General features: G+C 39.7%; 1 protein-coding gene across 1 annotated transcript in view; it reads left to right on the plus strand.

The window, feature by feature from the left end:
* Nucleotides 1–26,207, plus strand: part of ITPRID1 (ITPR interacting domain containing 1) — a 114,948-nt gene that overhangs the window by 32,234 nt on the left and 56,507 nt on the right. Inside the window, exons 5-9 of the mRNA XM_070511492.1 lie at nt 13,160–13,211; nt 15,203–15,289; nt 17,248–17,450; nt 20,594–21,162; nt 25,434–25,491. Coding sequence (XP_070367593.1) covers nt 13,160–13,211; nt 15,203–15,289; nt 17,248–17,450; nt 20,594–21,162; nt 25,434–25,491 — 969 coding nt within the window. The remainder of the gene's footprint in view (nt 1–13,159; nt 13,212–15,202; nt 15,290–17,247; nt 17,451–20,593; nt 21,163–25,433; nt 25,492–26,207) is intronic.

Raw genomic sequence — 26,207 nt, forward strand, 5'->3', positions numbered from 1 at the left:
ATAAAATGTACTCACATTCGAAGCACCACTCGTATAGGAAAATAACCCAAATAACCCAACAAGCCCTGGCAGTTATAAATGAAGGGTGACATTGACTACAAGACACATCCCGATTTCATAGATGTTAAAATGTGAAAAGAGTGTTTTAAAACTGATGAAATGTCATAAGTAATGTATGTAAAAAAATGTCATAAATTAGGACTTTAAGGATTAGAGGGAAATGTTATCAGTCTAATTGTTACTTACTTGGCTGGTTTTAATTATTTTACCTCCTCCAGTGACATTTAAATTAAGATTCACCACTGGCTACAAACCACTTTAAATCTGGGATTTTTTTTACTTAAAAAAAAAACAGGGGCCGGCCCCGTGGCCCAGTGGTTAAGTTCACGTGCTCTGCTTCGGTGGCCCAGGGTTTTGTCTGTTCGGATCCTGGGCGCCGACATGGCACTGCTCATCAGGCCACGTTGAGGTGGTGTCCCACATGCCACAACTGGAAGGACCCACAACTAAAAATATGCAACTATGTACTGGGGTTGGAGGTGGGGCGGCTTTGGGAGAAAAAGGAAAAATAAAATCTTTAAAATATATATATATACATATATATATATGTTTAAAAAGCAACCACAAACTAGGTGTATCACTGAAATTTCCTCCTTCTCCAAGCTTCTTTATTTTTTTAAATGTAAAAGTTCCACGATGCCAAAATCTATGAAGATGTTTGCCAATAAGTTGAATTGAAGTACCTCTGTTCATAATAGTTCAGACTCAAGAAAAGGCAAGAACTTCAGAAAGATAGCCAGCATTTCCTGTCCCTCTGATGTGTCATCTGGCCCAGGTCACAGTGGGAGGCCTGGCGCCAGGTCTGGGGTGGTCAGTAACTATATTAAAAGCTTCACTTCCCAAATATTAAAGACAAATCATGGCCCTTCCTCTTCTGAATCAAGTAAATGAAGTGTGAAGGCACAGACAGGAGGCGAAGAGCTAGAGGAAACAAGGGGTGTCTAAATGGCTCTGAGATCAGGAATGCAGAGTTCCCACTGCCAGGTCCTGTATGTTCAGTGAGGTTTTTAATAATAATGGAATAGCTTCTTACAAGTTTAATTGAGCCTCACTGTTACAAGGCCCTTTCTCATCTATCATATTTTAAACTCTGTAACTGGTGTGCTAGCGAGGCTGGTGTTCATTTGTGCTTTGCAGGTGAAGAATCTGGGGCACGGAGTGGTCAAGTGCTGTGAGTTTTGGTCACAGCTGGTTAGAGGCGGTCGGAGGAACTCGAAGTCTGCATTCTGTTAGGCCCTCTGTGTGATAGTTTTAGCTGCAATAAGATCCGTGCACTATGAATTCAGTGAAGCCAAGAGCCACACTGGGAAGTGTGGAAGCTAGAACAGTACCAAAGACTGGTGACCTGAAGGTGGTAGGGAGTGTGGCAGGGAGGAAAACTGTGAAATGAAAAGGAACCAAAAAAAGGAGAAGGGAAAGTAGTCACTACAGGAGGGAAAATCCTGTAAAGACACATACATCCTAGTATGACACAGAGTAGCACATCTGATTCTAGGACAGTAGTCATAAATTACTGCAAACTTGGTGGCTTAAAACAGGAGTTTATTCTCTCTCAGTTCTGAGGCTGGAAGTCTGAAATCAAGACCTCAGCAAGATCATTCCCTCTCTGAAGGCTCTAGGGAAGAATCCTTCCTTGTCTCTTTCTAGCTTCTTGTGGCTCCCGTCAACCCTTGGCATTCCTTGCCTTGTAGCTGCATCATTCTATTCTCTACCTTTCCCTTCAGAGTCTTTTCCCTGAGGGTCTTCTCCTTTTCTTATAAGGACACCAGTCATTGAATTTAGGATTTAGGACTCACTCTAATCCACTATGACCTTACCTTTACTAATTACGTCCTCAAAGACCCCATTTCCAAATAAAGGATGCTTTCAAAAATGAAATTTCAGATGCAGAAATAAAATTTGGGGATATGCTGTTCAACCCACTATAAGTGGAAATCATTCTGAGGCTGGTTTCCCTCAGTGATCACTTCTGAGGCTTTATACATTGAAGCAGCAACAAGATCCAAGTGCCCGTTCATCTTACGGTGACCCAATACCTCCCCCAGAAAGCCTTCTCGTGGGCCTCCCAGCCTTGGACTGTGCCCCAAATAAAGCGGAGAGGTGGGATAAGGCCGCCGTGGTCCTGTTGCTGATTCCCTCCTGAATCTTGAGATGGTCAAGGTGGGGTCTTGGCCTTTTATGGTGATTCTCTGGATTTCATGCTACTCCGTGGCTACCTAAAGTCTCATTTTTATTACACTGGAATCTGAGTGGCCCTTTTCTCATCTCATTTACCACCATTCTGCTAGGTAAAGCCCATAACCTGTGTTACTTCAGCCTTTTTGTCAGTAGAACTTGGAGAGGAAAGAAATTAGTACATATCGAGGGCACACAGGCTAGGTAATTTACATATATTATCTCGTTTACCAGAATCATCATCTAACATGGATATTGCCATTATTAACTTTCACGAGAAGGAAAATGTGGCTCAGAAAGGTTAAGTAACCTGCCCAAAGTAGCCCAGCTACTCAGTAAGAAAGTTGAGATTTGAGCTTGGCTCTGTCTGACTCTCTAGCCACCTTGGCTCTCTGGAGGATGAGTATGGATAACTATCCATGCTATGCATTGAAACCCTTAGAAAGAAAGCTGTGCGTCAACATCCCTGCTAAGAATGTCAAGGCATGAACAAAGTAGCTAAGTTCACTGGCATTTACTTCTCCCAACAGGTATTCCTTCTGACTCTTGCGCACCAGCCGTCAGGGCCACAACACAGTCCTCTTGAATTTAAATTTTTTGAGGTGGGACAATACTAATTTTTCTTTTTATGTCAAGCAAGTGTCTATGGAAATGCAAAATGGCCACATCTGGATCTTAAAATCAAAAGGACACATCAAATAAGTTCCTGGAAAGCCATAAGAAGCCATTCTACCTCAATTCCAGAAATTTTAAATTACAAGAACTAAATCCTTAGAAAATTGACATAACTGAGAAACTAACTCTTAATAGTTGGACAGTCCCCCGGTTATTGTGTTTTTTCTGAGACTCGCTAGATTGCTGCTCTCTGTACATGTCAGCCCCAAAGTCATGGTAATAAAACTAATTGTAATTGTAATTATCATATCAGGTGGCTATTGCATATTTAAAAGCTAGTGCAGAGTACTCCTCCAACAAAATAGCAAGGTGATTAATTAACCTCATTAAATATTGAAGAGACAGAGACCCAGGAAAGATAAGAAATTTTCCTAAAACCACATAGCCAATAAGAGATGGAGACGTGATTTGAATTCAAATCTGTCTGATCTCAAAGTTCATGGTCTTTCTACCAGAAACTAGTATACCTTTAAGGACTGCACGCTGGTGCAACTCCACTGTCATCAATTTTATCTCCAACTTTCCCTTGTGTCTCTGAGCCAAGCTTGGATGGCAGAAAGGGACATTTCCTAGCTTTAAGGTTTTTGATGTTGAGACATACGCCAAAACTTATTCCATTTAAACCTGAGGTACACAAAGATTCAAAAATTATTCATTAAAGACAATTGTGAAAGAAATAGGTGCAAGGCTGTTGTGAAATTAACCTATAAATGACTCCTGCAACTCAAATTTACCCAAGGTTTCACCAGTCTGTGGATACAAATTAAGTTTTAATAAAATCAGTACACCAATTTTGATGGGTTATTGCCTCCACCTTGGTGACACAGAGTCTATTGCAAAGTATCCCCCGTAAGTGTTTCGGAGAGTCAGCAGGAGATGCCTCACATGTTTTCATGAATGAATCGACCTCCACTGGCACTGCTGCTGTTCCAAGAGAGTCCCCTGCGTGTCCCCATATAGACAATTCATGTTTCCTCACTTCCTGAGCGTCGATTTTCCTTCTGCTCCTCTGGGCACTGCCATCACTGCCTTTGAGTCCTGTGGCACTCTATTTCTTGCAGAGTTTATAGAAACACTCATTTCCATTATACTGCATGTGGCGATCGAGGCAGCATTACTAGTGTTCTGTGTCACACAAAACCCATGATGGAAATAATCTTTCAGCTTCTTCCTGCAGCCCATATCACCCCTTAAGCCTTGGACTTAAGCTGGAGACTGGAGAACAAACATTCTATCAACTCCACGTCCTTGCCCATGAGCACACAAAACTTCTGACAGATTACCTTGTGTTCTGTGCTTCAGTTAACAAATGCATATTGAGTGCCTCCTATAAACCAGGCACTTCTTTAGGGTTGGGGATACTAAAGAAAATAGATTTAGTGGAGACAGAGACAAGAAACAAATATGTGCTATGCTGGGAGCATAGACGGTCAGGGAAGGCATCTCAGACAAGTTACCTGAGCAGCTACTTGAAAGACATGAAGGAGAAGGACATTTGCTTACCTGCAGGGTGAACTGTTCCAGACAAATGAGACAGCATGTGCAAAGGTACTGGGATGGGAATGTGCCCCATGTATTACAAGAATAGCTAGGAGGCCTGAATGATTGCTAAGTGAGCAAGGAAGAGAGTAGAGACCTACGCGTTCAAGAATTATCCAGAGACCAAATAATTTAGGGCCATACATATTCCTGTAAGTTCTCTGACTTTCACCCTGAATGAAAAGCAAGTCTTTTAAAGTGTTTTATACAAAGGAATGGCATAATCTTGGATCTTTTTAACAGGACAGCAGGGGCTGCTACTTAAAAGATAAACTATCTGGGGGGAGGTTCATGGAAGCAGGGAGCCCAGTTAAGAAGCTAATGAAATAATTCAGAGGAGAGAATGGGGGCTTAAATCAGGGTAATAGAAGTTGTTATAGAGAGAAGTGTTGGATTCTGGATATGTTTGAAATGTGGACAGGACAGGATATGCTTATGGATTTGGATGTAGAAAATGAAAAGAAGAGAGACGTCAAGGATGACTACAATGGATTTTGCCCAAGCATCTGGGAGAATGAGCGTCTATTTACTGGGATGGGAAGAACATAGAAGGATCAAGCCTGAGGCAAGAGATGGGAAATTTAATTATGTGCATGTTATAATTTAAATGTTTAATAGATACCCGAAGAGATACTATGGAGTAGATATCTATTAATAGAAATTGGAAATACAAATCTAGAGTTCAAGGGGAAAGTCCAGGAACAGATATATATGTCTGGGACTAGTTGGCAGATAGATGGTGTTTAAAACCAGAAAACCAGATAAGATCACCAAGCAAATGCATATGGATAGAGGAGAGGCCAGGAAGATAGGGAGACCAGCAAAGGAGAAGGGGTAGGTCATGAGGTAAAAAGAGAACTGAGACAGAAGTGTCGGGAAAGCAGTGAAGTTAGGGTACGACAAGGGAGTGATCAACACTGTCAACTGTTGTTAATGGGTTGCATATAATGGAGGAATGAGAATTGGCCATTAGTTTTGGCAATGGAGGTCATAGGTGACCTTGAGAAGAACTGTTTCAGAGGAATGGTAGAGGAGAAAGCCTGGTTATACTGTTTTCAAGTGGAAATGGGAATAGAGGAAGTGGAAACAGAAAAGTATCAGAAGGAGTTGTTAGGTAAAAGGCAACAGTTAATTAAAATGACAGCTGGGAGAAAGGTGGAGACAAAGGAGGATTTTCTCTTTGGAGGTGAGAGCTCCTGCAGTAAGGTGTGTCAGCTGACGGGAATGAGCCAGTGGCTGAGATGTACTGAGGTAGCTGGGGCACCTTCCCCTGGCTTTCCTGAAGCGGTAGGCAGAGCCTGGACCCGCCTCCAAGTCCTCTCCTCTTGAAGTTTTGACGTCTCTTCCCCTGAAATATTACCTACTTGAGCTTATTTACTGATAGAAATTATTTGGGCTTCTCCCTTTATGACAAATACCTTCCCTCGCTCCTTCTTACCATATTAACTTCAATAACTACAAAAGGGTGGACAACTGCCCATGCTGCCTGCATCCTGAGACTCACTGAAGCACCTCACAAAGGATGGTCTCTCACCCATCTGCCCCGTCTTCTGCCAAACATTAGGGCATCTTAGCTGAGTGGTCTGACAATTTCCTTTTAAGTATCTTCAGGACATCGTTTGCTCAGCATACATGGATGACTTACAGGACAAAGCCTCTGGGCAGCCTTCAATTTCTTACTCTTTTCCCTTTCTGAGAACCAGCACCACTGAGTGCAGATAACCCCCATAGTGGTCACCAACTGCACAAGCAAACAAATCTGATTCTCAGTTTAGATTCAGTGAGGATCCACGGGCCTTCCTATAACCTCAAACACAATAGGACATTCTGAGCCTCTTTGGGGGTCAATCATGGTGCTAAACGGACCATGGTCATGGATGCCAAGGTCTCTCTTCTCAGGCTGCTGACTCATTTTTCATCCCAGATTCCATAGTAAAGTTGTGTATAAGAACTCCTGGAGGGAGTTGGTGGCAAACCCATCCCCGCTACAAGGACAGACACATGCAGCAAATGCATGTGTCAGTGTGTAGGTTTATATAATGTGTCCTTATTTAACAACACATTCAAGCATAACTGTGAGTGAAAAAACTAGAACTAACTCCTGCAGCAGAAAGATCGTTTCTGTCAAAGATCTGCCTGGTGCCATCAGTTACTTGATGGGTGGTTAATTCATTTGTCCTTTTTAATATTTAGATATTTCTTCTCCAATTCCCAGAGAGGGTCCTGAAGAGTAAACTTATCTCTTTCCAGAAGGAATTTATTGATTAATAAGAACTTACAAAATCAAATTCTAGGTTTTGTGGTCTATATCATAAGAAAAGGTCAAAGTAAATCCAGTTAAACATACTAGATGTTCCTTAATGCTTATCAAACTAAAGCATTCAGAGAACAGAACTGAGATGGGTGGAGGATACAAAGATGTAGAAGGTATGCCTCCAGCTCTCAAGAATATCACTCTGAATTTTTGGATCCTTTACAATCTGAATATAGCCTATACCAATTTTCTACAAGACCCTCTGGTCTTATTCTCTCTCATTACATCCCTAGTTCTTTCTCTTTCTTCCTCCAATTCTTCCTGTCTTAAAGTCATTCCTGTTCTGTTCACCTTTTGCTCTTCTTTTGAGTCCTGACTCAAGTCCCATATTCTCTGTAAAGAATATTCTGACATCTTCACTAAGAGACTCAATCTCTCTTTTGAACATGTTACATCCATTATGGGTTCTACCCAGATGGCGCTTGGTCTGTGCTGCCTCAAATTACTTGAGATATGATCGGCCTCCCTAACAAAACTGTAAATGTCCCTGAGGTAGGAATCGTATCTAACACATCTGATCTCCCCAAAGTTAATCAGCACAAGGATCTCAGTAAAACTGGTCCACAGTGAAGATGATGTAGTCAGATTGGGAAATCTTTAAAGAAGAGGTGAGACTTGAGCTAGTCAATCAAAGAGAGATATGATTTTGAAAAACAAGAGGCAAAGCAAGACAACGTCATTTGGTGGAAGTGATAGAGCTTGAATAAAGGCACAGAAAAAGAGGAAAACTAAATTTGTGCAGGAAAGCAAACAGAAAATGGTAAGACTGGAGAGATGGTTTCATGCTAGAGAGCAAAGGTAGAAATTTTTTTTGTTAAATAGGGTGTGGTCAGGTTATAAATGCCTTAAAATCCCAGAAAGAGGGAATCGTACTTGATGTCTTAGAACAGGGACGGCAAAGAAGTGTCATCTCGGCTTCCGGTAAAAAGATAGGTAGTTGTAACCAGGATTTGTGTTGAGTAAGATTTTGAAGCCATATCTTTGTTCATCTGAATACAGGGTCATGAATAATAAGTGATAGCTGCCATCTGCACAGCATCGGGGAATTGAAGCAGGCGTGTTACACGTTTGCCATCTCTATTCGTAGTGAGTTATGAATGGTTTCTGAGAAGAGAAAGGACAGATTCCAGTGTTTATCCTGGCAATGGAAAGAAGGTCCACACCTTGGGAAGAAGCTCTCGTGATCTCAGGCTTGAGGTGACGAGGGCTTGGCCTGGGTGTCAGCAGTAGGATGGAGAGGAGTCAACAGCGTCTGGGAAATAAACAGATGTGTGGGTGCAGAAGAGCAAAGCATTACAATTGGCTTTCAAGTTTTGAGCCTGAGCGTCAGGGAGAATGAAGCGTCTCTTTTTTTGTAAAAATAAAGGTTAATAATTTCCCAACTGAGACAAACCCTGCTGACGGCCTCTTGCCTTGGTCATGCAAGAGTTAAATGTACAGAAAGCTACAGAATGCTATTATTTTAGAGCCCTGTGAAAATGTAATTTGATTAGTCTATTGGACGATATTCCAAAGAACCAAATGTCTTCCATGAATCAGTCAGAAATGCTTAGGAAAACCAAAATAAAAAATGCTTTCTAAGCCAATAAAGGTGCTAATTAGTGCCTTCTGCATATCTCACTACATCTTCTCCAGTAATACATTTTGCAGGGTTAAGTGCGGTGTCTGCTGCTTCAGATGGCAGAAGTCCACCTAACAGTAGGGAGGGTGGCTGGAGACTCAAGTACATAAAAGGGAATCAGAACTGGCATGTTAACCCGTGCAATGGGCTGTATTGAGTAGAGCAAGGAACAGTTTTTTCTTGCTTTAATTCTCCAAATCAACCCTTCTGAAACTCAGGAATAGTAGGACCTTAATTTTTTTTCTCTTTTCATCCCTCAATGCTTTTAGAGAGTAAAATCTGGTTTCAAAGACCTAATAAGGGTATCTTGGAAGGGGAAAAAGTTGGAGAAAATATTGAAAGCAAGCAACTAGAGAAGTGAGTGAGGAATTAGAGAGGCCGTAGCAAGTATGGTTTTATGCGGTGAATAGAGGCCGTCTACCAATTCTACCTGGGGCAGCCTCAAGCCTGGTGCCTGCAGAAGCTTGAGGAAATCCAGGGTAACAGGAGCAGTTGGTTTGTCCCCTTGTGGCATTCCCTAGGTGTCAAATTTTTGCTGTGATCAGAGGTAGCAGACCCAGGAGCCAGGCAGGGAACCACTAACAGACCAAGCAGTCAGAACAGAGACTGCAGAGATTTGCAGAGCATGTTGCTCTCCGCTTGAAGAGACCTGGGCTGGTGCTGCTGGACTTTCTGAGGTCTAAGGAAATTCTAGGAATCCCAGTGCTTGGGAAACTGGGCCACCAGCTTGTGCCTCTTGGTTCAGGTTCATTATTGAAAACAGGCAAAGGGAAGCAAAGACCTGACCCTGACTAGCACGTCCTCAGGCTCCAGGAAGTTTACCTTACAAATTAGAAAAGTGGAAAAAACCAAAAACTAAACTAAAACGAAAAGAACTATCCGACAAGCAAGGAATCACAGTTTTACATTGTCCTGTGCAAGACTCTCAACTGCCTGGGTCCAAATCTGGCAAGGCCTATCACTGCTCCCCCGGTCACCACATCCCAGGAAGTGAACATAGTGACAGGAGAATGCTCCTTGGTCTCCAAGGACCCAGGGAGCCAGGATTGCAAAAAGGAAATCAAGCAGTGAACCTAATTAATTTTTAATAATTTTATTACAACTTTTAAAAAACAACCTTATTCTGTGAGTTTAAAAAATTATATCGATTTTCCCCGGCTTGGTTTTCTCCAGAATCTAAGCTTGGCAGTAGAGAAGGCTATGTGTCTGAATGTATTGGATGGAGACAGACATTTGAGCCATTTTAAACAAAATCAAGAAGAGTATAGGAGCCCAACAAAGGATGTAAATGCTGTATCTGTACATTAGTGAGGATGGGATTCAGGTAGGGGTTCAAACATCGCACCCATCCCTATTGTCAGGAATGGCCAGGCCTTATGAGGCGCTGTAAGGTAGAAGATGAGAAAGCCCTTTCCTCAGCTGGTACTAAAACTGTGTAAGGCTTTCTATGTCTCGTCAGACAAGAAAACTCCCTGCTGTGACCTAGCCCGGTCCGCTTCGCACATTCCCTAGAAAACATGTGGCCTTAGGTTTCCTGGCAACCAGATTGCTCCCGAACATCAATGGCAGGGCTGCAGGATGTGGTCCATGGAATGTGGCTCCTGGATCTGCGTGGGTACTAGAATCTCATGAAGATGCCCTTGGTGAAGGGCTACAGATTTTTCTGGATAACTAGATTTTCTGCAGGGCTAGGGTTTTTGAAAACTCAGCAAGGCTGGGCTAACTCTTCTCATCAATATCTGAAAATGGATCATTTCCTCTCTGACAGTTTGAGCAATTCACTGTGGCCACAGTGCCAGACCTCTGGCCTGAATATACACCTTCATTCATACCTTCTACGAAATCCAGAGCAATAGTGGACAACCAGAAAAGACTGAGGCAGTGGCAAGAGTGGTGGTACTGGCAGAATATGCAGCCAAATGTCCTAGGACCATGGAACATTTTGGAGAGAAGAGGTGCTCAGAACTCCAGAATTCTCTGGATGAGCCAGCCAGGCACAGGAAGGAGCCTGCCTTTGTGAGAGCAGTACATGGAGGTGGTGGTGGTAGGAAGGAGGGGCAGGGAAAAATAGAAAAAATTTGCTTACAATAATAAATATTTATTTTACCTTCCATTTTGGGCAACATTACTTGATTCATTATGGCATCAAGTCATTACCATAGGACTGTCAAGAAATTATACTGTGCTTGCATCTATAATGTGATTAATAAAGTGACAAATAGGCTTTCTCTCATGTGACAACTTCAATCAGTTGGCAGTGGCTTTATAGTTTGAGACACTCCGAGACTGAGTGAGTTGAGTCACAGTGCTGCAGTGGATTAGCAATGTCTGCCTAGGTGAGAGATTTGGTCCTGAGTAGATTATATTTTTCAAGCTCTGCATCTTGGAGGTGCCTCATAGGGAGAAGGAAGAGCTGGATGGGAGAACACTGTCAGAATAGCCTCCTTTTTATCTATTTAGAGTATTAGAACTTTGCAAAAGGATTCCTCTGCTAAAACCCAGAGTTTTAAAACCACTGATGTAATGGACAAAAAAAGAGACTGGAGTTTTGGTTCTAAATTCATTTCTAACTTGGTCCATAGGTTTGAGTCAGATATTTTTACTTCCATGAATATTTGTCACCAGATGTCACATAAGACATTGAAGAGATGGCAGATTTGTATTATAATAATGATCATTCACCTTGATATTCCATCCTTGGCAGTGGCTCCCTAGAATGTTTTATAAAGCAGTTATATATTTTCTTCAAGTTAGCGATTTCAAAAGTTTAGGTATGCACCCCCAACTTACTGTTTTTCTCAAAAACCCACTCATAAAGTTTATTCTAAACAAAGGATGGCAAATGAGCTTCGTCTCATTCAATCAACTGTTAGTGGCTTTCCTGGCAATTTTGAGAGCCTAGCTAGGCTCCATGAGAAATTGATTAATGATGTCTGCTGTGGGAGCAGGATGAGGAGAAAAGCACAAATACCATTTATATCTCTACTCTGTTTTTAAAGCTTTATCACATATTTATATTTTTCACCCTTTGTGACTCTTGTGATGATAAAGTTCCACTTGTTTTGTAGGGCATTAATTGTATCTGTTGTCTCGCTACCTCTTTAAAACATAGTCATGCATTTCTGGGCTTAGCAAAGAGTCCACTATTTGCTCACACCTCCCTCCATAAGACACCTCTAGTCTTTTTTCTTCTAGACTAGTGTTCCTTTTCCATTTGGCAGGGTCACTGAGCCTTTGAAAAAACAGCTGAAAACTATGGGTATTCTTATCTCCACTCCAAAAATTTGGCATTCAGAGACAAGTTCACAGATACCTTGAGATCTATTCATAGACCCCTACTCAGACAAGAACTCTGGCTCCAGACTGGAGAGCCGTTTACTATTTTCAGCCTTCTTACATATGTTTCAGTCATTCAGATTTGTTTTTCCAAAATTTCTCCCAACCTGTATTATCTTTCTTATGGTGGAAAACTTCGCATTCTCATAGAAGTGTAGGGTCGCCACTCTTCCCAGTTTGTTTAGGTCAAACATTTGCACCCAGGAGAGCCACAAGGGAGAGGAAATGGGGAGACTGGTGAACCTTCTGAGGAATTGGCCCACATTCTGGACATTTCCTTCTGCCGCTGTCTTCCGCAATGCTATGTCATGATACAGGTTCTGAATACTACAATGGCCCCCGAATGGGCCTCTCTGACATCCAATATTTAGCTCTTACATTCTGTCCCCAGCCACACTAAGCAGGCAAATGGACCTTCAACACTGTCCTTCTCACATTTATTTGTTTGCTCAAAAACCTTTCATGGTTTCCCTTGTCCTGACACATACATATAAACTCCTCTTTCTGGTTTTCAAATAAGCTACAAGACATTCTGTTGGCAGTATGGTGTTTTGAAAAGAAACAGCAGCAACAAAATAAAATAAGCTGTGGCATCCTGCTGGTCATAGGAAATTTATTTAACCTCTCTGAGCCTCAGTTTGACCCTCTGTTAAGTGGGGATTAATAATACCTATTTATTGGATTTGTTGTGAGAATTAAAAGAGATTCTGCATGTAACATGCTCGGCACATTGCCTTACACAAATTTAATGATAAATAAATAGTAACTATTATTGCTATAATCAATAATAAAGGCAATGATAAATTTCCGGATCTGCTACTTTTGACTGTGCGATCATGGATTCATTCCTTTATGAATCTCAGTTTTCCCACCTGAAAAATAAGGATAGATCCTAAATTATAAGGTTGTTATAGGGATTGGATGATATGGATTAAAATCATGAATAGAAGATGCTCAATAAATGCTGGGTCTTTCATGTATTCTTTTGTTGGTCCCCATCCTTACTCCTCATCCTTTTATACCATGAGAGAGTATTTCAAAATGCTCTATGATCTAATCAGACTAGCCCTGTTACTGTCCTTTAGACACTTGCTATAGACACTCTGCTTTCACAGCAACACCTCTTTTCCATCCATCAAATTATCCCCTTTCTTGAAAATCCTAGATAAGTACTGTGCTTCCTCCATGAAACCTTTGCTGGCTATCTCATTTGCCACTGACTTCCCTCTTCACTCAGCAAGTACCAGCTTTCTTCAAGTGCTGGTCAAACTATTTAACCATTGACTACATTCTGCCTTGTTCACTGCAGCGCTGTGTTGTATGCCAGGCCTATACAGTCTCAAATATGGAAATAAATCCCCCATTGGTTCATTTGAGAATGAGAAAATCTTCCATGAGATAAAAGGAAATTAAGCTCATCTCCCCTTTTTTTGTTGCAGTTTCTTTGTATGAACAAGGAATGGTTCAAATGACCGTGAAAGACTATATGAGGTAGGTGGTAGAATGAATCAGTGTTACTTCACTCCAGTGTTTCACAGCCACCTCTTTCAAAAAGGAAATGGAAGTAAGGAAGTTTCTTAAGAATGCCATGAATGTTGGGATCTTGTCGCTGCTTTAGCCCCAGTGCCTAGAATGTTTTCATTAGCCTTATGAGAAACAGAGGTTCATTAAATGTCAAAAAGGAGAAAGCAAATTAAATCAACAAATGCTGATGTGGGAGGGGAATTTAATTTAGACATATGCATAAATGGCATTCTACTACAATTCAACTGTTCATAAAGACCTGTTCATAAGAGTTACATTCATATTTTCACATTATCAACGTTATTAATTATCATGTTATTTGTTGAACAATTCCCAATGCTAGGTAGAAAGCAGTGAGGGTCTCTTAAGATGAGGATAGACTAGGTCTCAAAGTGGTCCCAAACAGCAACATCAGCATCACCTGGGAACTTAACAGAATTGTACGTTTCCAAGCCCCATCCCACACACTCTGAATCAGAAAGCCCAGAGGTAAGGTTCAGAAGAAATCCGTGTTTTTGCAAGCCCTTCGGGTGATTCTAAGGCATACTCTAGTTTAAGAACCACTGGAATAGACTGTGACCTTTCTGAGACTGGGAACTCTGCTTCCCATGCTTCAGCCACCCTTGCCTTTTCAGGATAATTCCAACTAGTTGAAAACCAAATATTCAATATTGTACCCCTCCAACTCCTACCGACTCACACCTAAAAGGCTACTTTTTCACAGTTTTTCCCTCTTAAAGAATTAGCTGTTTTTGCTTCTCACAGAATCATAGAGCCATGAGGCACCACAGAAATCTCTCAACCAACTCTCTCAGTTTGTTGAAAAGGAAAATGAGAAGAAAGGTCAGTGACTTACTTGTGCTCACATGGCTTGATTAGAACTGTTATACACATGGATTCTTCCGGATTCAAAACTAGGGCAGTTTCTGGGTAGCTCTGCTGAACCTTACAAAACAAAGTCTGAGCCACAATCCCGGAGTGAAACAGAAATCCTGGCAGGCCTAATACAGACCGAGGTGAGGCAGTAAGTGAAAGGCTCTATTCTGCCTGCCTTCAAGGCTTCCAGCAAGTTCACCATAAAAACAGTCTTTATTATGCCAAAACATGCACTTTCTTGGCCTTAATGCAGAGCAGCAATTGAACAAAGAAGAGGCAGGGCCAAGCTATTCTTACTACATGTGGACAGGACTAAAGCAAATTCAGCAGCCCGAATAGGATAACTCGGTCTCCTTGGGAAAACTGGTATCTATATTGCATTCTTTGATAAATTCCAATTTTGTGCCAACTGGCTGTTATATTTGACAAGGCTAGATGTGTCTATCATGTATCTGAGCTGTATAAAATTGAACCACATTATAACAGGGTTCCATTCTGTTTAGAAGCACTCTCAAATGACTTGCAATGCAAGCCTATTTAGATAGAGTGACACTCAGTTTTGGGGAGTAAAGGAGTTTGTAACTGTTGCATATGGATGGCTGTAGGAGCCCTGGAGACAGCACTGAGAGACTGTTAACCATGCAATATGAAATCCTTCACCATTATGAGAATTAATGCAGAGTCGCTTCAGTGGCTGCTTGCTGTACCTGTTTCATCGCATAATTTTAACTTCTTCCTGAAAGTTGGTGCCTAGCGAAGCTGTGTTCCTGAAAGGTTCCCCAAAGATTTGCCATCTGTCAAAAGTGAGACATTCTGTCACCTTTATAATGAGCACTAGCGGGCACCTAACACTTAAATTCTCACACCTTCTGTAACACAACGCTCTTGAAAAGAGGAGCAGCTCCTTGTTGTGTGCTCTCTCTTCTTCAAAGGCATGGCCGTTATGAGATTATTAGAAATGAAGAGGAAATGCAGATGTTTGCTCTGGAAGGGAAAGATTCACAATGACCTCCCGGGGCACGATCTAAATCGACACATCTCATCTCGTCCTTGGTATTTCCCTCCCTCCCACCCCACTGTAGATCTTTGCATCAGTTTTCAGAAACTCCCACTCTATCCAGAGGGACCAGCTTCAACTCTTGCCATTCTGCTGCAAGTATACCACAAAGGTATGTGATTTCCAGGCACTTTTCATCCAGAGAAATCATTCTGTGCAACAATGGATTCCATGAAATTATAAATAAGCACTTGAGAAATACTTGTTGAATGGATGGATGAGAGAATGAATAAAGGATTTCTAAGCTCCAACAATAAGGACCTGTTCATAAAACAGAACAAGACACAATATAAAATAGTCAGTGAAATTAGACTAAATATCTGTCAATGGGGAGGCCAAATAAACCATTGGCCCACTCATTGTATGGAATTCAATACAGTGATAAAAGGAATAGGTAGTGATATGTACACTAATTTAGTAATTCATATTTTTAAGGGAAAAAAGCAAGATGCAGAAAGACACATAGAGTATGTCACTATTTATAAAGCAAACAAGTGAAAACTATGCAGTATGCATGTAACTATGTAGAAAAATGTCTGGCAGGATACACATAAATTTAGCAGGAAGGAGGTCAAGATTGGTGGGAGTAATGGCCAGGGAGAGAGAGAGCCTTATGTGTAATATTATAATTTTTTAACAAGATGAGGGTATTTTCTGTATTTCTTGCAGAATTAAATATAAATAAAAAAGAGTTAATGATATTGAAAACACGTTTAACAACAAATCAATCAATAATTACATTCTTGGCCATAAGACTGTAAGCCTTTGCAAGGCAGGACTATGTCTTCGTTCCTTGTATGCCTTGGGTGCCTAGCAGAGAACTTAGAACATGATAGATGTTCAATAAATATTGATATAAGATAAAATTTCTACAAGTTCCATAAGATAGATGAAATATTTCACGTACAATTCAGATTTCTTACAAGAATTCCTTTCTCCCTTGAACCTCCTATATTATGATATCAAGTGATTTGTACCCCCAGTTCTTATATTTTTTCCAATGATTAAGATATCCTAGCTGAGCCCTTTAAGGTCCACTGTAAGTGTTCTTGGTTTATCTTTTCTTCCTTGATGGAATCAAGAGGCAAAGCACTAGATACCTCCGTCACATTAGAGCGTGTGAACATGATGTTGGGTGATGTCCTGTAAGTGGGCCTGCCAGTGAGACTATAGGCGGCCATTGTTGAATGTGTGAATGGCTAAATAAATGAATTGTAATGAATCCAATTTAAATGATGGAGTCATGAAAGGAAAATTATCCAAACTATCTCAAATAAGCTCCTTAGTGTTGCATGCAATGTAAAGGCGAACAAACTTCAACAAAAGAACCCAGCAAACCCAGGAAAACCTCCTCAGAAACTCTGATTCCCACAGAGTCCATGAGTCTGAAAAAGCCCATAGCAAGTCACTGAGAAGTTGAGTAATTGGGAAGTGAGTTGATATACATAAATATAATTTCCAGGTAACTGAAGATTGTCATTTTAACTGCCAAAGCTGGACAAAACAATTTGATGAAAGCACTTCTTCCTTCTCAGCCAAGTCCAAAAAAATACAGAACATATTTTAACCCTACCTAGGAACTTCAAATCATTATTTGTAAACGTCAGACCTTGTAGTCTGCATTTAGTGATATCTTCAACAGTCTTATGTAGCCAAGGATGTCCCAGACTGATACTCTTTGAAAATATTCTGCTTTGAGTCTGCTGTTTACAGTTTGTTTTCTGTTTCGTATTGCCATCAATTACCATCTCGTTGTGGTTGTCAGTGCACTGCCTCTGGCTTCTGCCCCACAATCTCCCTGACATATCTAATTTAACATTTGCCTATTGTGAAATGGAAAGCAGAATAAGCAAATTCACTAGTATCGCACGTAAGATACAGGCAAGCAATCCCTAAAACTGTCCTTTAAGTAAGTATATATGAGCTCTAGTAAATGCCCCGTCTGTTTGCCTATTCAGATTCCTCTTCCACTTAATTTCTGGAAGGTTGGGTGGTTGAGGTGACTAGAAAAAAATGGCTTTTGGTGAAGTGAACTGTAACCAGATAAAGATATTCATATTTTTACCACAGCGTTCCTGAATGGCTGGAATTTTGGGAAAAAGATCCAGTGGAGATTCTCTTGGATCTGGGGTTTGGTGCTGACGAGCCGGACATCTGCACACGAATCCCAGCCAGATTCCTGGGTCGTGGCTCAGCAGCCAGAGGAATCAATATCCATGTTTTTCTTGAAGCTCAAAAGCAGCGAATGGACATTGAGAACCCTAACTTGTACAGTAAGTGAGGACCCCGTGGCATCCGAATCTCGGCAATGGCACTGAGCGGGCCGATGAGCCTCAATATGAGGAGGGATGGTCCGGGAGATATGTGCAGTAGCAATCAACCCTTCTATCACTGTGGCTTAAAAGAGCAAAGTTGATGTTTTGATCACTTGACATGTCCACTGCAGATTGGTGTGTGCATTAGGGAAGGTGTGTGTATCTGCTCCATGTTGTTTTCATTCATGGACTTGGCCCCACCATCTGGAACATCGCTGGTTGCAATAGCAGAGAAAAGGTGGAAATGGAGAACTACATTTGACTCTTAAATCCTTCTGCTCAGATTTTATGCACGTCAGGTCTGCTCAGATTTTGTTGTCCAATAGAAGTCATGTGGCCACATTTAACGCTAAAGGGGTGAGAATGTGCAATCCTACCATACGTCCAGAAGGAAGAAAACTGACAAGACTGGTGAACAGCACTAACGTATACCATAGTCACATGCCCAGGAGGCAGAGAAACCAGGATCTGACAAGGCTTATCAAGAGTCACTAGGGGAAAACTTAGATTCCTCATCTGTGAGACTTAGAACCACCATGAGCTATTAATCTGTCCTATCTCCAGATTTTTGGATTAATTATGCCTAAACCTTTTATTTATCATGCATGCTGCTGTTTTTTCCCCAACTGGTGGTCAATGGAATACTTTTCTCTAGGACATTACTATGGATATTCTTGGGGTATGTGTACTATGCTCAAATAATTTGAGGGAAAGATGTCTTGCAGGATTTGTTCAATATGCTGAGGTGCTCTCTCAGTCTCCTAGAGGGGATGCAGTGCAGTGTTTTCAAAACCTCTGAAATAAAGAACCCCTCTTGGAGGAGCATTGAGGAACATCTCTTCTGTGGAATAGAGGTTGCAGAATTCTGGACTAGGGAAAATGGCAAAATTCTATTTCTGAAATAGGTTCCTTTAAATAAGTCAATTCACCAAAAGGAAAGTCAAATGAGATAAAGTATTTCCCTCAAACAAATATCTTAGATTTTTTTCTTTTAGTTTCTGATTCCTCTGCTTTCAGCTAGATAAAATGGGTCTAAAAAATCTCAACAATGAGAATTTTTAAAAAGAGTATATAAATTTGGAGGTGCTGCATTGTAACATTTCTTTACCTTTTAGAATAAATTACTATTATTTTTTGTTGTCTTCTCCTTCAAGCCACAGGGAGATGCAAGTTCTTTGATCAGTTCTTCATTTGGGGAGAAAAACAACACTTGTCAATATTTGAGGAGCATTTGAGCTGATCTGTGAAGTAAACATTTTACAGATGAAATTGACATACGGATATGGAGGAAGCAAGAGTTGGCCCCCAATCCGGTGATTATGGGCCCTTGCTTATTCCCACCACTTAACACTGCTCTAACCAGCACTAACACTGTGCATAGTAACTATTCTCACTCAATACTTACCAGGACACTTTTGATTCAAGAAACCTGAGAGGGTCAAATGTAAAACAAAAAATAATAAAATTCGTTGGTTGTTCTAAAGACAGAATGGAAAAATATCTTATTCAAAGTCAATACAAAAGTTTCAAACTTGAGAGGATGGGAATCAATTGGTTCATTGTTCAATCTACCCAAAGGCAAAAAAAAAATCCCACTCATCCAATGCTTCACATTATTGTGTTCTCTGAATTGACTGAACCAATTAAATTGATAGGTTTTCTCTTAGTCTAAGTACAAAAATCTGCTAAAGGATGGATGTTAAGACAATCGTAAAAGTAGACTTGTGTTGAGTCATAACTTTGGGCAAAAGAGATTTAGCCTCAACTAAAGCTGAATTTAGGGGGAAACGTAATGAGAATGCTTCTGAAAGCATCCAGAACGTGAGAGTTCCTCCAGGTATTGAGAGAATATCACAGTCCTCTGTGAGAAGCCCATCACATTTTTTGGAGTAGAAGGATGAATAGTCAATATTTTTCCCTTTCAAGTGAAGGAAACAAATACCAATATAGGATCATGGAAGAGTCAGTAGCATTGCCGTGATGGTGCAAACAACAGGATAGAGGACAGCATCCTTACCCACCAATGTGGCCTTTACCGTTGCTGAATTATGCAACCCTTCATGTTATCGCTGGAGTTGAGAGAAGGCTGTGTAATAAAAACAAAATATTCTTTTTCCATTACTTTGGTTTTATTATCTAGAGATACCAAAAATGTTTTTCACCACTTTTTTTCAAAGTGACAATGTGTCCCCACATTAGCTCTTGCTGCATTAGGTACCCCCAGTATGCTAATTGTCAATACTTGCATATTGCCTAAAAGATTGAGACCAGACCATCCAGAAAGACATACAAGCTGAAGAGCTGGTTTCACAGAGAATGGGTTTTCACATTAATGACTATCTTCTCTTGGAAGACTGAGGACATTATATTCCTGTCCTGAGTCTTGCACATTTATAATTTTAACAAATGATATTTATATAGCATTTTGTTTTTCACAACAAATGTGAGATACGTAAGACAGGTATTGTTACCCTCATTCTCCACATGAAGAAACTGACCATTTACCGTATTCCTGACAAAGGGCTGACCATCGTATATCTATTAATTCATTTACTTTGTGGTCACACTTCCAGTGAATGGTTGACCTGGGATTTGGAGTCATGCCTTCTGACTCCATACGCCATGACCTTTCCGCACTCCCTGGTGACAGTATGGATGGAGATGATGGAGGCAATGATGAGGATATCTACCACCTAAAACTGTGGAAGAATACTCGAGTTCAACTCATATGAAAGAGCTGGGCTCACTCTTTGATGTTTAGTTTAATACACAAGATTAAATTCAAGATTCATCCTTGCCTATAGTTTTTATGGATTCATATGTAACAACTATAGGTATATATAAGTCTATATAGTTATGCATATTCAACAAAATATAAAAGGTATTTCCTTTCCCCATAACATAGTGATATCTCATTATGCAGGGGAAATACCTCCATAATAACCAGTGGCATGTACTGAGAACAACTGGAGTTCCAAAAGCTTAAAGTCCTTCCCGTCTTGAAAATCACACGTTAATGAACTTCTGGAGTTTTGACTACATTAATGCAATTTCACTGAAAAGACCCAGTCTAAAAATTGTGTATTCCTTGTGTTGTTCAGGCCGTTTCCGACAGTTGGAAATTCTGGACCATGTGGCCAATGCCTTTTCATCTTTGCTGAATGATGTTAACATTCTGCAAAACAAAACTGAAGAGAAAGATGAAGGAAAAAGTGTGCAAAGAACCTCAGTGAGTGGAGCTAAAGAGCATCAGAGAAGAATGGGTGAACTTTTCAGGAGAGCTTCAAAGCAAAACCTTAGGAGGGATTGTAGCCCAGAAGAATCAGAGTCATTGAACATGAGGGACAGATTTTCCATTCCCTCTGCAAAACCAGGAGAGTGTGGAACAGAGTTACCAGCTGCGACAAACAGCTATGACCACAGTCATTTGTCTCCTTCCGCAGAGCATCAGTCTCCCCAAACCTGTGTTGACTTGGTACCTCATCATCCTCCCCAAGCTCTTCTGAGCAAGACTCACTCATCCATGTTGGCCAAGAATGCTCTTCCTTCCAATGTGTCTGAGAGGTCAGTCAAGGACAGAACTCCAAAGGAGAACTCAATTCAGACTAACAAGCTTAAGAGCTTGTCTTGTCTTGCGGGCAAAGCACCAGACTCCTTTGAGATGGAAGAGGTCAGTGTTGTCCCTATGTGCTCAACTTCTAAGGAAAATAACCCTTGCCAATGCATCTTTTGCCTTCCAGCCCTCATTTAACTTCATCTTCCATCTCCTCAGCATTACATCTCATTGTTCCAAACTCCTCTTTAGTCTAGGATATCTAAGGTCATTCTAGTTTCTTCAGTCAGAACTACACTAGTATGAAACCAGCCTTTGTTTTCAACTATTCCTTTTCCTTTTATTGTTCACAATTGAATCCGTGGGTTATTTCTGACTTTGCTTTTGCTCAGTGTTTAACTATGCATCTCATGTTTTTATCTTCTCTCTAACTTTCCATGTTTCACCTTCTTTGAGGGTCAGTTCAACTACTTCCCACTCAGTGAAACTTGCCCGCCACTCCCCCTCTGTGTTCTCATAGGCTTGGCAGGGACAGCTTGTTCTGGAAGAGACTGTGTGTGTATGTTGTGTGTGTATGTTATGACATCTCCCCCACAAGACTGTCACCTCCTTGAGGACCAGATTTTGCTCTCAAGGGGTGTGTCTTAGAAATATTTCCCCTGCGATGCCTAATGCAGAACCTCTGACAAAGACATGGGGACTGGGGTTTGGTTTTGATTTTATGAGATTAGTATCTTGTTTGTTAGCTTTGAGATTTATTGATATTTACATAGCTTGACCTCCATTTCATATGTTCTCTGCTCCTTCATCCCCATCTTCTTCACTCACTCATGCTAATTTTCACCCTCATTTAGATGACATCTTTATCTGTACTTCTCAATCTTTTAAAAAAAATGTATACACATTTTCACTCATTTCTCTATGCTTAAATATAATTACCAGGAAGTACAGAAGAGAAAGGCTTTTCCCCTCTTTCCAGGTAAATTATCCAGAAGTGTGGCAGGATATTTATATGCAATATAGGCACCTCTCCTTTGAGCCCTCTACATGCAAAGCACTCTGATGGGCTGGGGGGCACAGACTCTGCCCTCGAGGGAACCACAGTGCAGTGGCAGGGATGGGCACAGCAACCAATAACATGGTAAGGACAGTGACAGCTTTACTGATAAATTTTTATGTCACTATAGACACGTGTTTGGGATATCTGGGGAGCAAGAAAAGTGGTTCTTAACCAGCCAGGGGGCTGAAAGGATTACGGAACTAATAGGAAGGAAGGCTTAACCAGAACCTTAAAAGAAGAACAAGAGTTAGATGACTGTGTCTATTGATAGCCCTCCCCACCCACAAAGATAAAAGTTTCCTCAAAATATATAGCTATTAATGATCTTCATGTCTCTGTATATATGTTTATATGCGCATATGTCGTATGTCAAAAATTATTTTAAGAACCTTAAAATGTTAATGCAAATTTAAAGCAGTAGCTTAAAAATGAATAAAAATTATAAATAGAGGAAATGAACAGACCTTTGGTCAAGTGCCCTGATTTGAAGATAAACTGAGATGGCACTAAAAAAGAGTATTTTCTTTTCATTCACTCTTGCAAAGATAGTTAATTACCAAACTAATAGTTAAATTACTGTAAAGAGTATCAAGAAAATCTGCAATTCATTAGTCAGGCTGCCCTATTACCCAGGATGCAAACAAGAAATTTCACCAAACTCCAGCCCATCGGCAAGGCTCGTTAGACTCTTCTGTCCCCTTACTAAGTTTTTTCTGCTTCAGACTAGACTGACTTAGAGGAAAATAATGTTCATTGTATGTCATCCATATGTGAGAATACAGGGAGAGGTAAACATCATATTCAACATAAAGAACTAGGAAGAGATAGTCAGTCCTTGTATGATATACTTTCAAATATTCTTAAATGACAATTATTCAAGGACAACCTTTGTTAGTACTTATGGGGATGGGAAGGAGGAACAGAGATACCAAAATAATACAAACTCACATGTTTTTTGCCACATAGTAGGTACTCAGTAAATGCTTGTAAGAAAATTAACATTAAAAGTACCTGATAATATTAATTTAGTCTGTGGGTGGCTTTCATAGAAAAATGGAATATTCTGTTGAACTTCATGGCCAACTTCACTTATGTTGCTTCCTGAACATCCACTCAGATTGTGTGTGTGAGAGGCTGTATGTGTATCTAAGGCAGAGAGAGCCCTCAAAATTATATAAAAGAAATTTCCCACTTTAATTTTTTGTTTTTCTAAAAAATATATTTAAAATACTACATCCTCATCACACAGACTGGGGGAAAAATATTTGTTTCGCTCAATAAAAATGGATGAGTAACTGAAGCTTGGGTGGGTTGCATCTTAAATGGGAGCTAATGCCAGATTTAATAGTCATTTTTCAATGGCAAATTTAAAAGCTCAATTACAAGAAATGCAAAATATGTGTGAAATTGGTAGATTTTCATGGCATTTAAAACATGAGCCAATGTACTTAAATATCTAGCTATCAGAATTTCAACTATGATTGGCCTAATTTTGCCTCCAGATCAATTTATGGTGTTTTCCCTAAAGTCTTCCTAAAGGCCGAATTTGGCAATATTTGGCTCATGTCTCAGAATTATGATTCCAACAAAAATTGGGCATAGATTTTTTAAATCAACATATTTTTGGTGTTTAATTTTACTTAGTCAAACTGAGTCTCTTCCTTTTTTTTAATTTCAAAACATATTAAGAGAATTTAATACTTATGAAACTTCTGCAAATGTAAACTCAAGGCAGGAAGCTCCTTTATATCTACAGTAAAACATCTTTAACCTGCCCTCTCTCTTGCATATGGAGATCCTGCTCTCCAGGACTCACATGTAAGAATGTTACCCATATTGTTAAACAGTGTCAGTTGGCATCTTGATTAGGAGGGAAATGTTTCAAAAGTTATAACTATTTCTTTGTTTTTAAATTTATTGATAAATGTGAGTCAGGTGAAAAACCCAGGAATACACCTGGTTTGCATTTTAAATTATTGGGACTTTTTTTAGTTTTGTTCTTTTTCAATAAAGAATATGTACTTTACATTGCACTGACTGGATTTTTCTCCATGATGATGGTCACAGAAAAAGAATTTTCTTCTTGTACTTGAAAATTTATATGATACAGACTGGTTTGAGTTGCGTTACAAAACCAATAAAAATAATGTTAAGAATTATGTCCAATTAATTACAAGTATAAAGTAACTTCTTTGAAGAAAAGAGATGAAGGATTAAAAGGAGGGAATAAATATTTTTCTTACATTGCTGAGCTTTATCCTCATGGTTCTCTGTTTATTCCTTGGTTAAACGTCATTTTTGGCCACATGTACCACAAGGTTTAAAACATTTATGTCCTTTGATTCAGTTTTCAATATTCACACATCAACCTCAAATAAATAATATGACATGTAGAAATAGATTTAAGTACAAGGATACTTATTTCAGCATTATTTCAGTTTGCAAAATTTAGAAAACATTCCAATATTGGGAGAATTGTTAAGTAAATTAATGTACCTTCAAAATATGGCCAATTGTGCAGTCATTAAAGATGGTGTTTTCAAAGAAATTTATCATGTGAGAAAAAAGTTCCTCCTCCAAACTGTGAGTGAAAAAATTTGATGACACAACTACATCCATAATAAATGTATTAAAAAGAAAACCTGCAAAGGCACAGTCCAAAATATTAACAGTAGCTGTTTTATCTTCTTTAACTTTTTATATTTATGAAATTTCTATAGTAAACTATATTATTATTTTTGAAGAAAAGTTTTTGTTTTGACAATAATTTTAATTATTCTTATTAAATTAGTAATATTTATTCATTTCTTAAAAGAATTTTAGAAGTAAATTCTGCTCTATCAATTGAGAAATCAAGTTTCTTGGAGCTGTCTAAGCTTTATATGTCTAAGCTGTCTAAGTTGTGAATTTTCTGAATTGCTCTCCCTAAATTTACCAAGTTGTAAATAAATTCCTTAAAGAGCTTAAATAACTTGCTTTCTCCAAATATATTTAAAGCTCCTTAGGAACAACAAAACAAATCTAGAATGATAATATTATTATTTAAGTTCAGTTCAAATGCCACGTCTTCCAGGCAACACCTCTATTCCTCCCATTTGGAAGTGATCTTTCCCTTGGCCTCTCCGGAACTCCTTTAGTTGTTTGAATCTTTGTGAGTGCCTTCTACATGCCACCTGCCTGTAGCACACTGTAAGCTATTTGAGTTCAGAAATCGTGTTTGATCCTCTTAGCAGTAGCCAGTAGGCACTTATTATATGTTGATTCAATAAATGAAGTGAATTTATTATGAAAACATTTTTAATGAGATTGATACATTTTGGTGCCTCAGGTCCAGAGCTTTGAAGAAGAGACTGGTAATCCTCTTGACGCGACTTCAGGAACTGTAGGTAAGAATTCATCAAGAAGTGCAAATTCATGAGTGGTCTTTGGGAAATAGAATGTAAATAACTGGTACTCAACTTTCTTAATAGGTAGAACTTAAATTACCTCCAAGAGATGCCATATCTACTACTACTACTACTGTTTCTACCTACTATATTAACAACCTACTAGCAGTGTACACGTAAATTTCAACATACTTACTACAGAAATGTTCAGTATCCCTGGGGCTAATGTAGTATGTGGTTTGCCTAACATTAACTCTATATGATCCGACCAGGATAGTGGAATGGATGTCACATAGGACTGGGATTAACTGCGTGAATACTTTCTGGCTCCTTCTGCCAACTGCTTGATGTTGCACAAGTCATATCATTTTACTGGGCCTCAGTTTTTCCATCTGTAATAAAGAGATAAGTGCAGATAGTTTTTAAGTTCTCTGCCAGCACATATTTTAAATTAAGTGACTTTCAGTGGAAACAAACTGCCTAGATGTAACTTTGCAAATCATCTCCTAGAATGTTATATTATCCCAGACAACAGGGAAGAAAGTCTTTTTCTACTCTGGGTTCTTATGTGCCCATTCAGCCATCGTTGTGATTCAGCATTTCCGTGATCCTATAACAGAGCTAAAAGTAGGCAGGGATTAGTGAAGCAAAATAAAGCAGATGAAGCTAGTGCATTTCCTGGAAGAAAATATGCAAATTTTTAATTTAATTTAGTG

Source organism: Equus asinus, chromosome 1, assembly GCF_041296235.1.
Source record: "Equus asinus isolate D_3611 breed Donkey chromosome 1, EquAss-T2T_v2, whole genome shotgun sequence".
Taxonomy (NCBI): domain Eukaryota; kingdom Metazoa; phylum Chordata; class Mammalia; order Perissodactyla; family Equidae; genus Equus; species Equus asinus.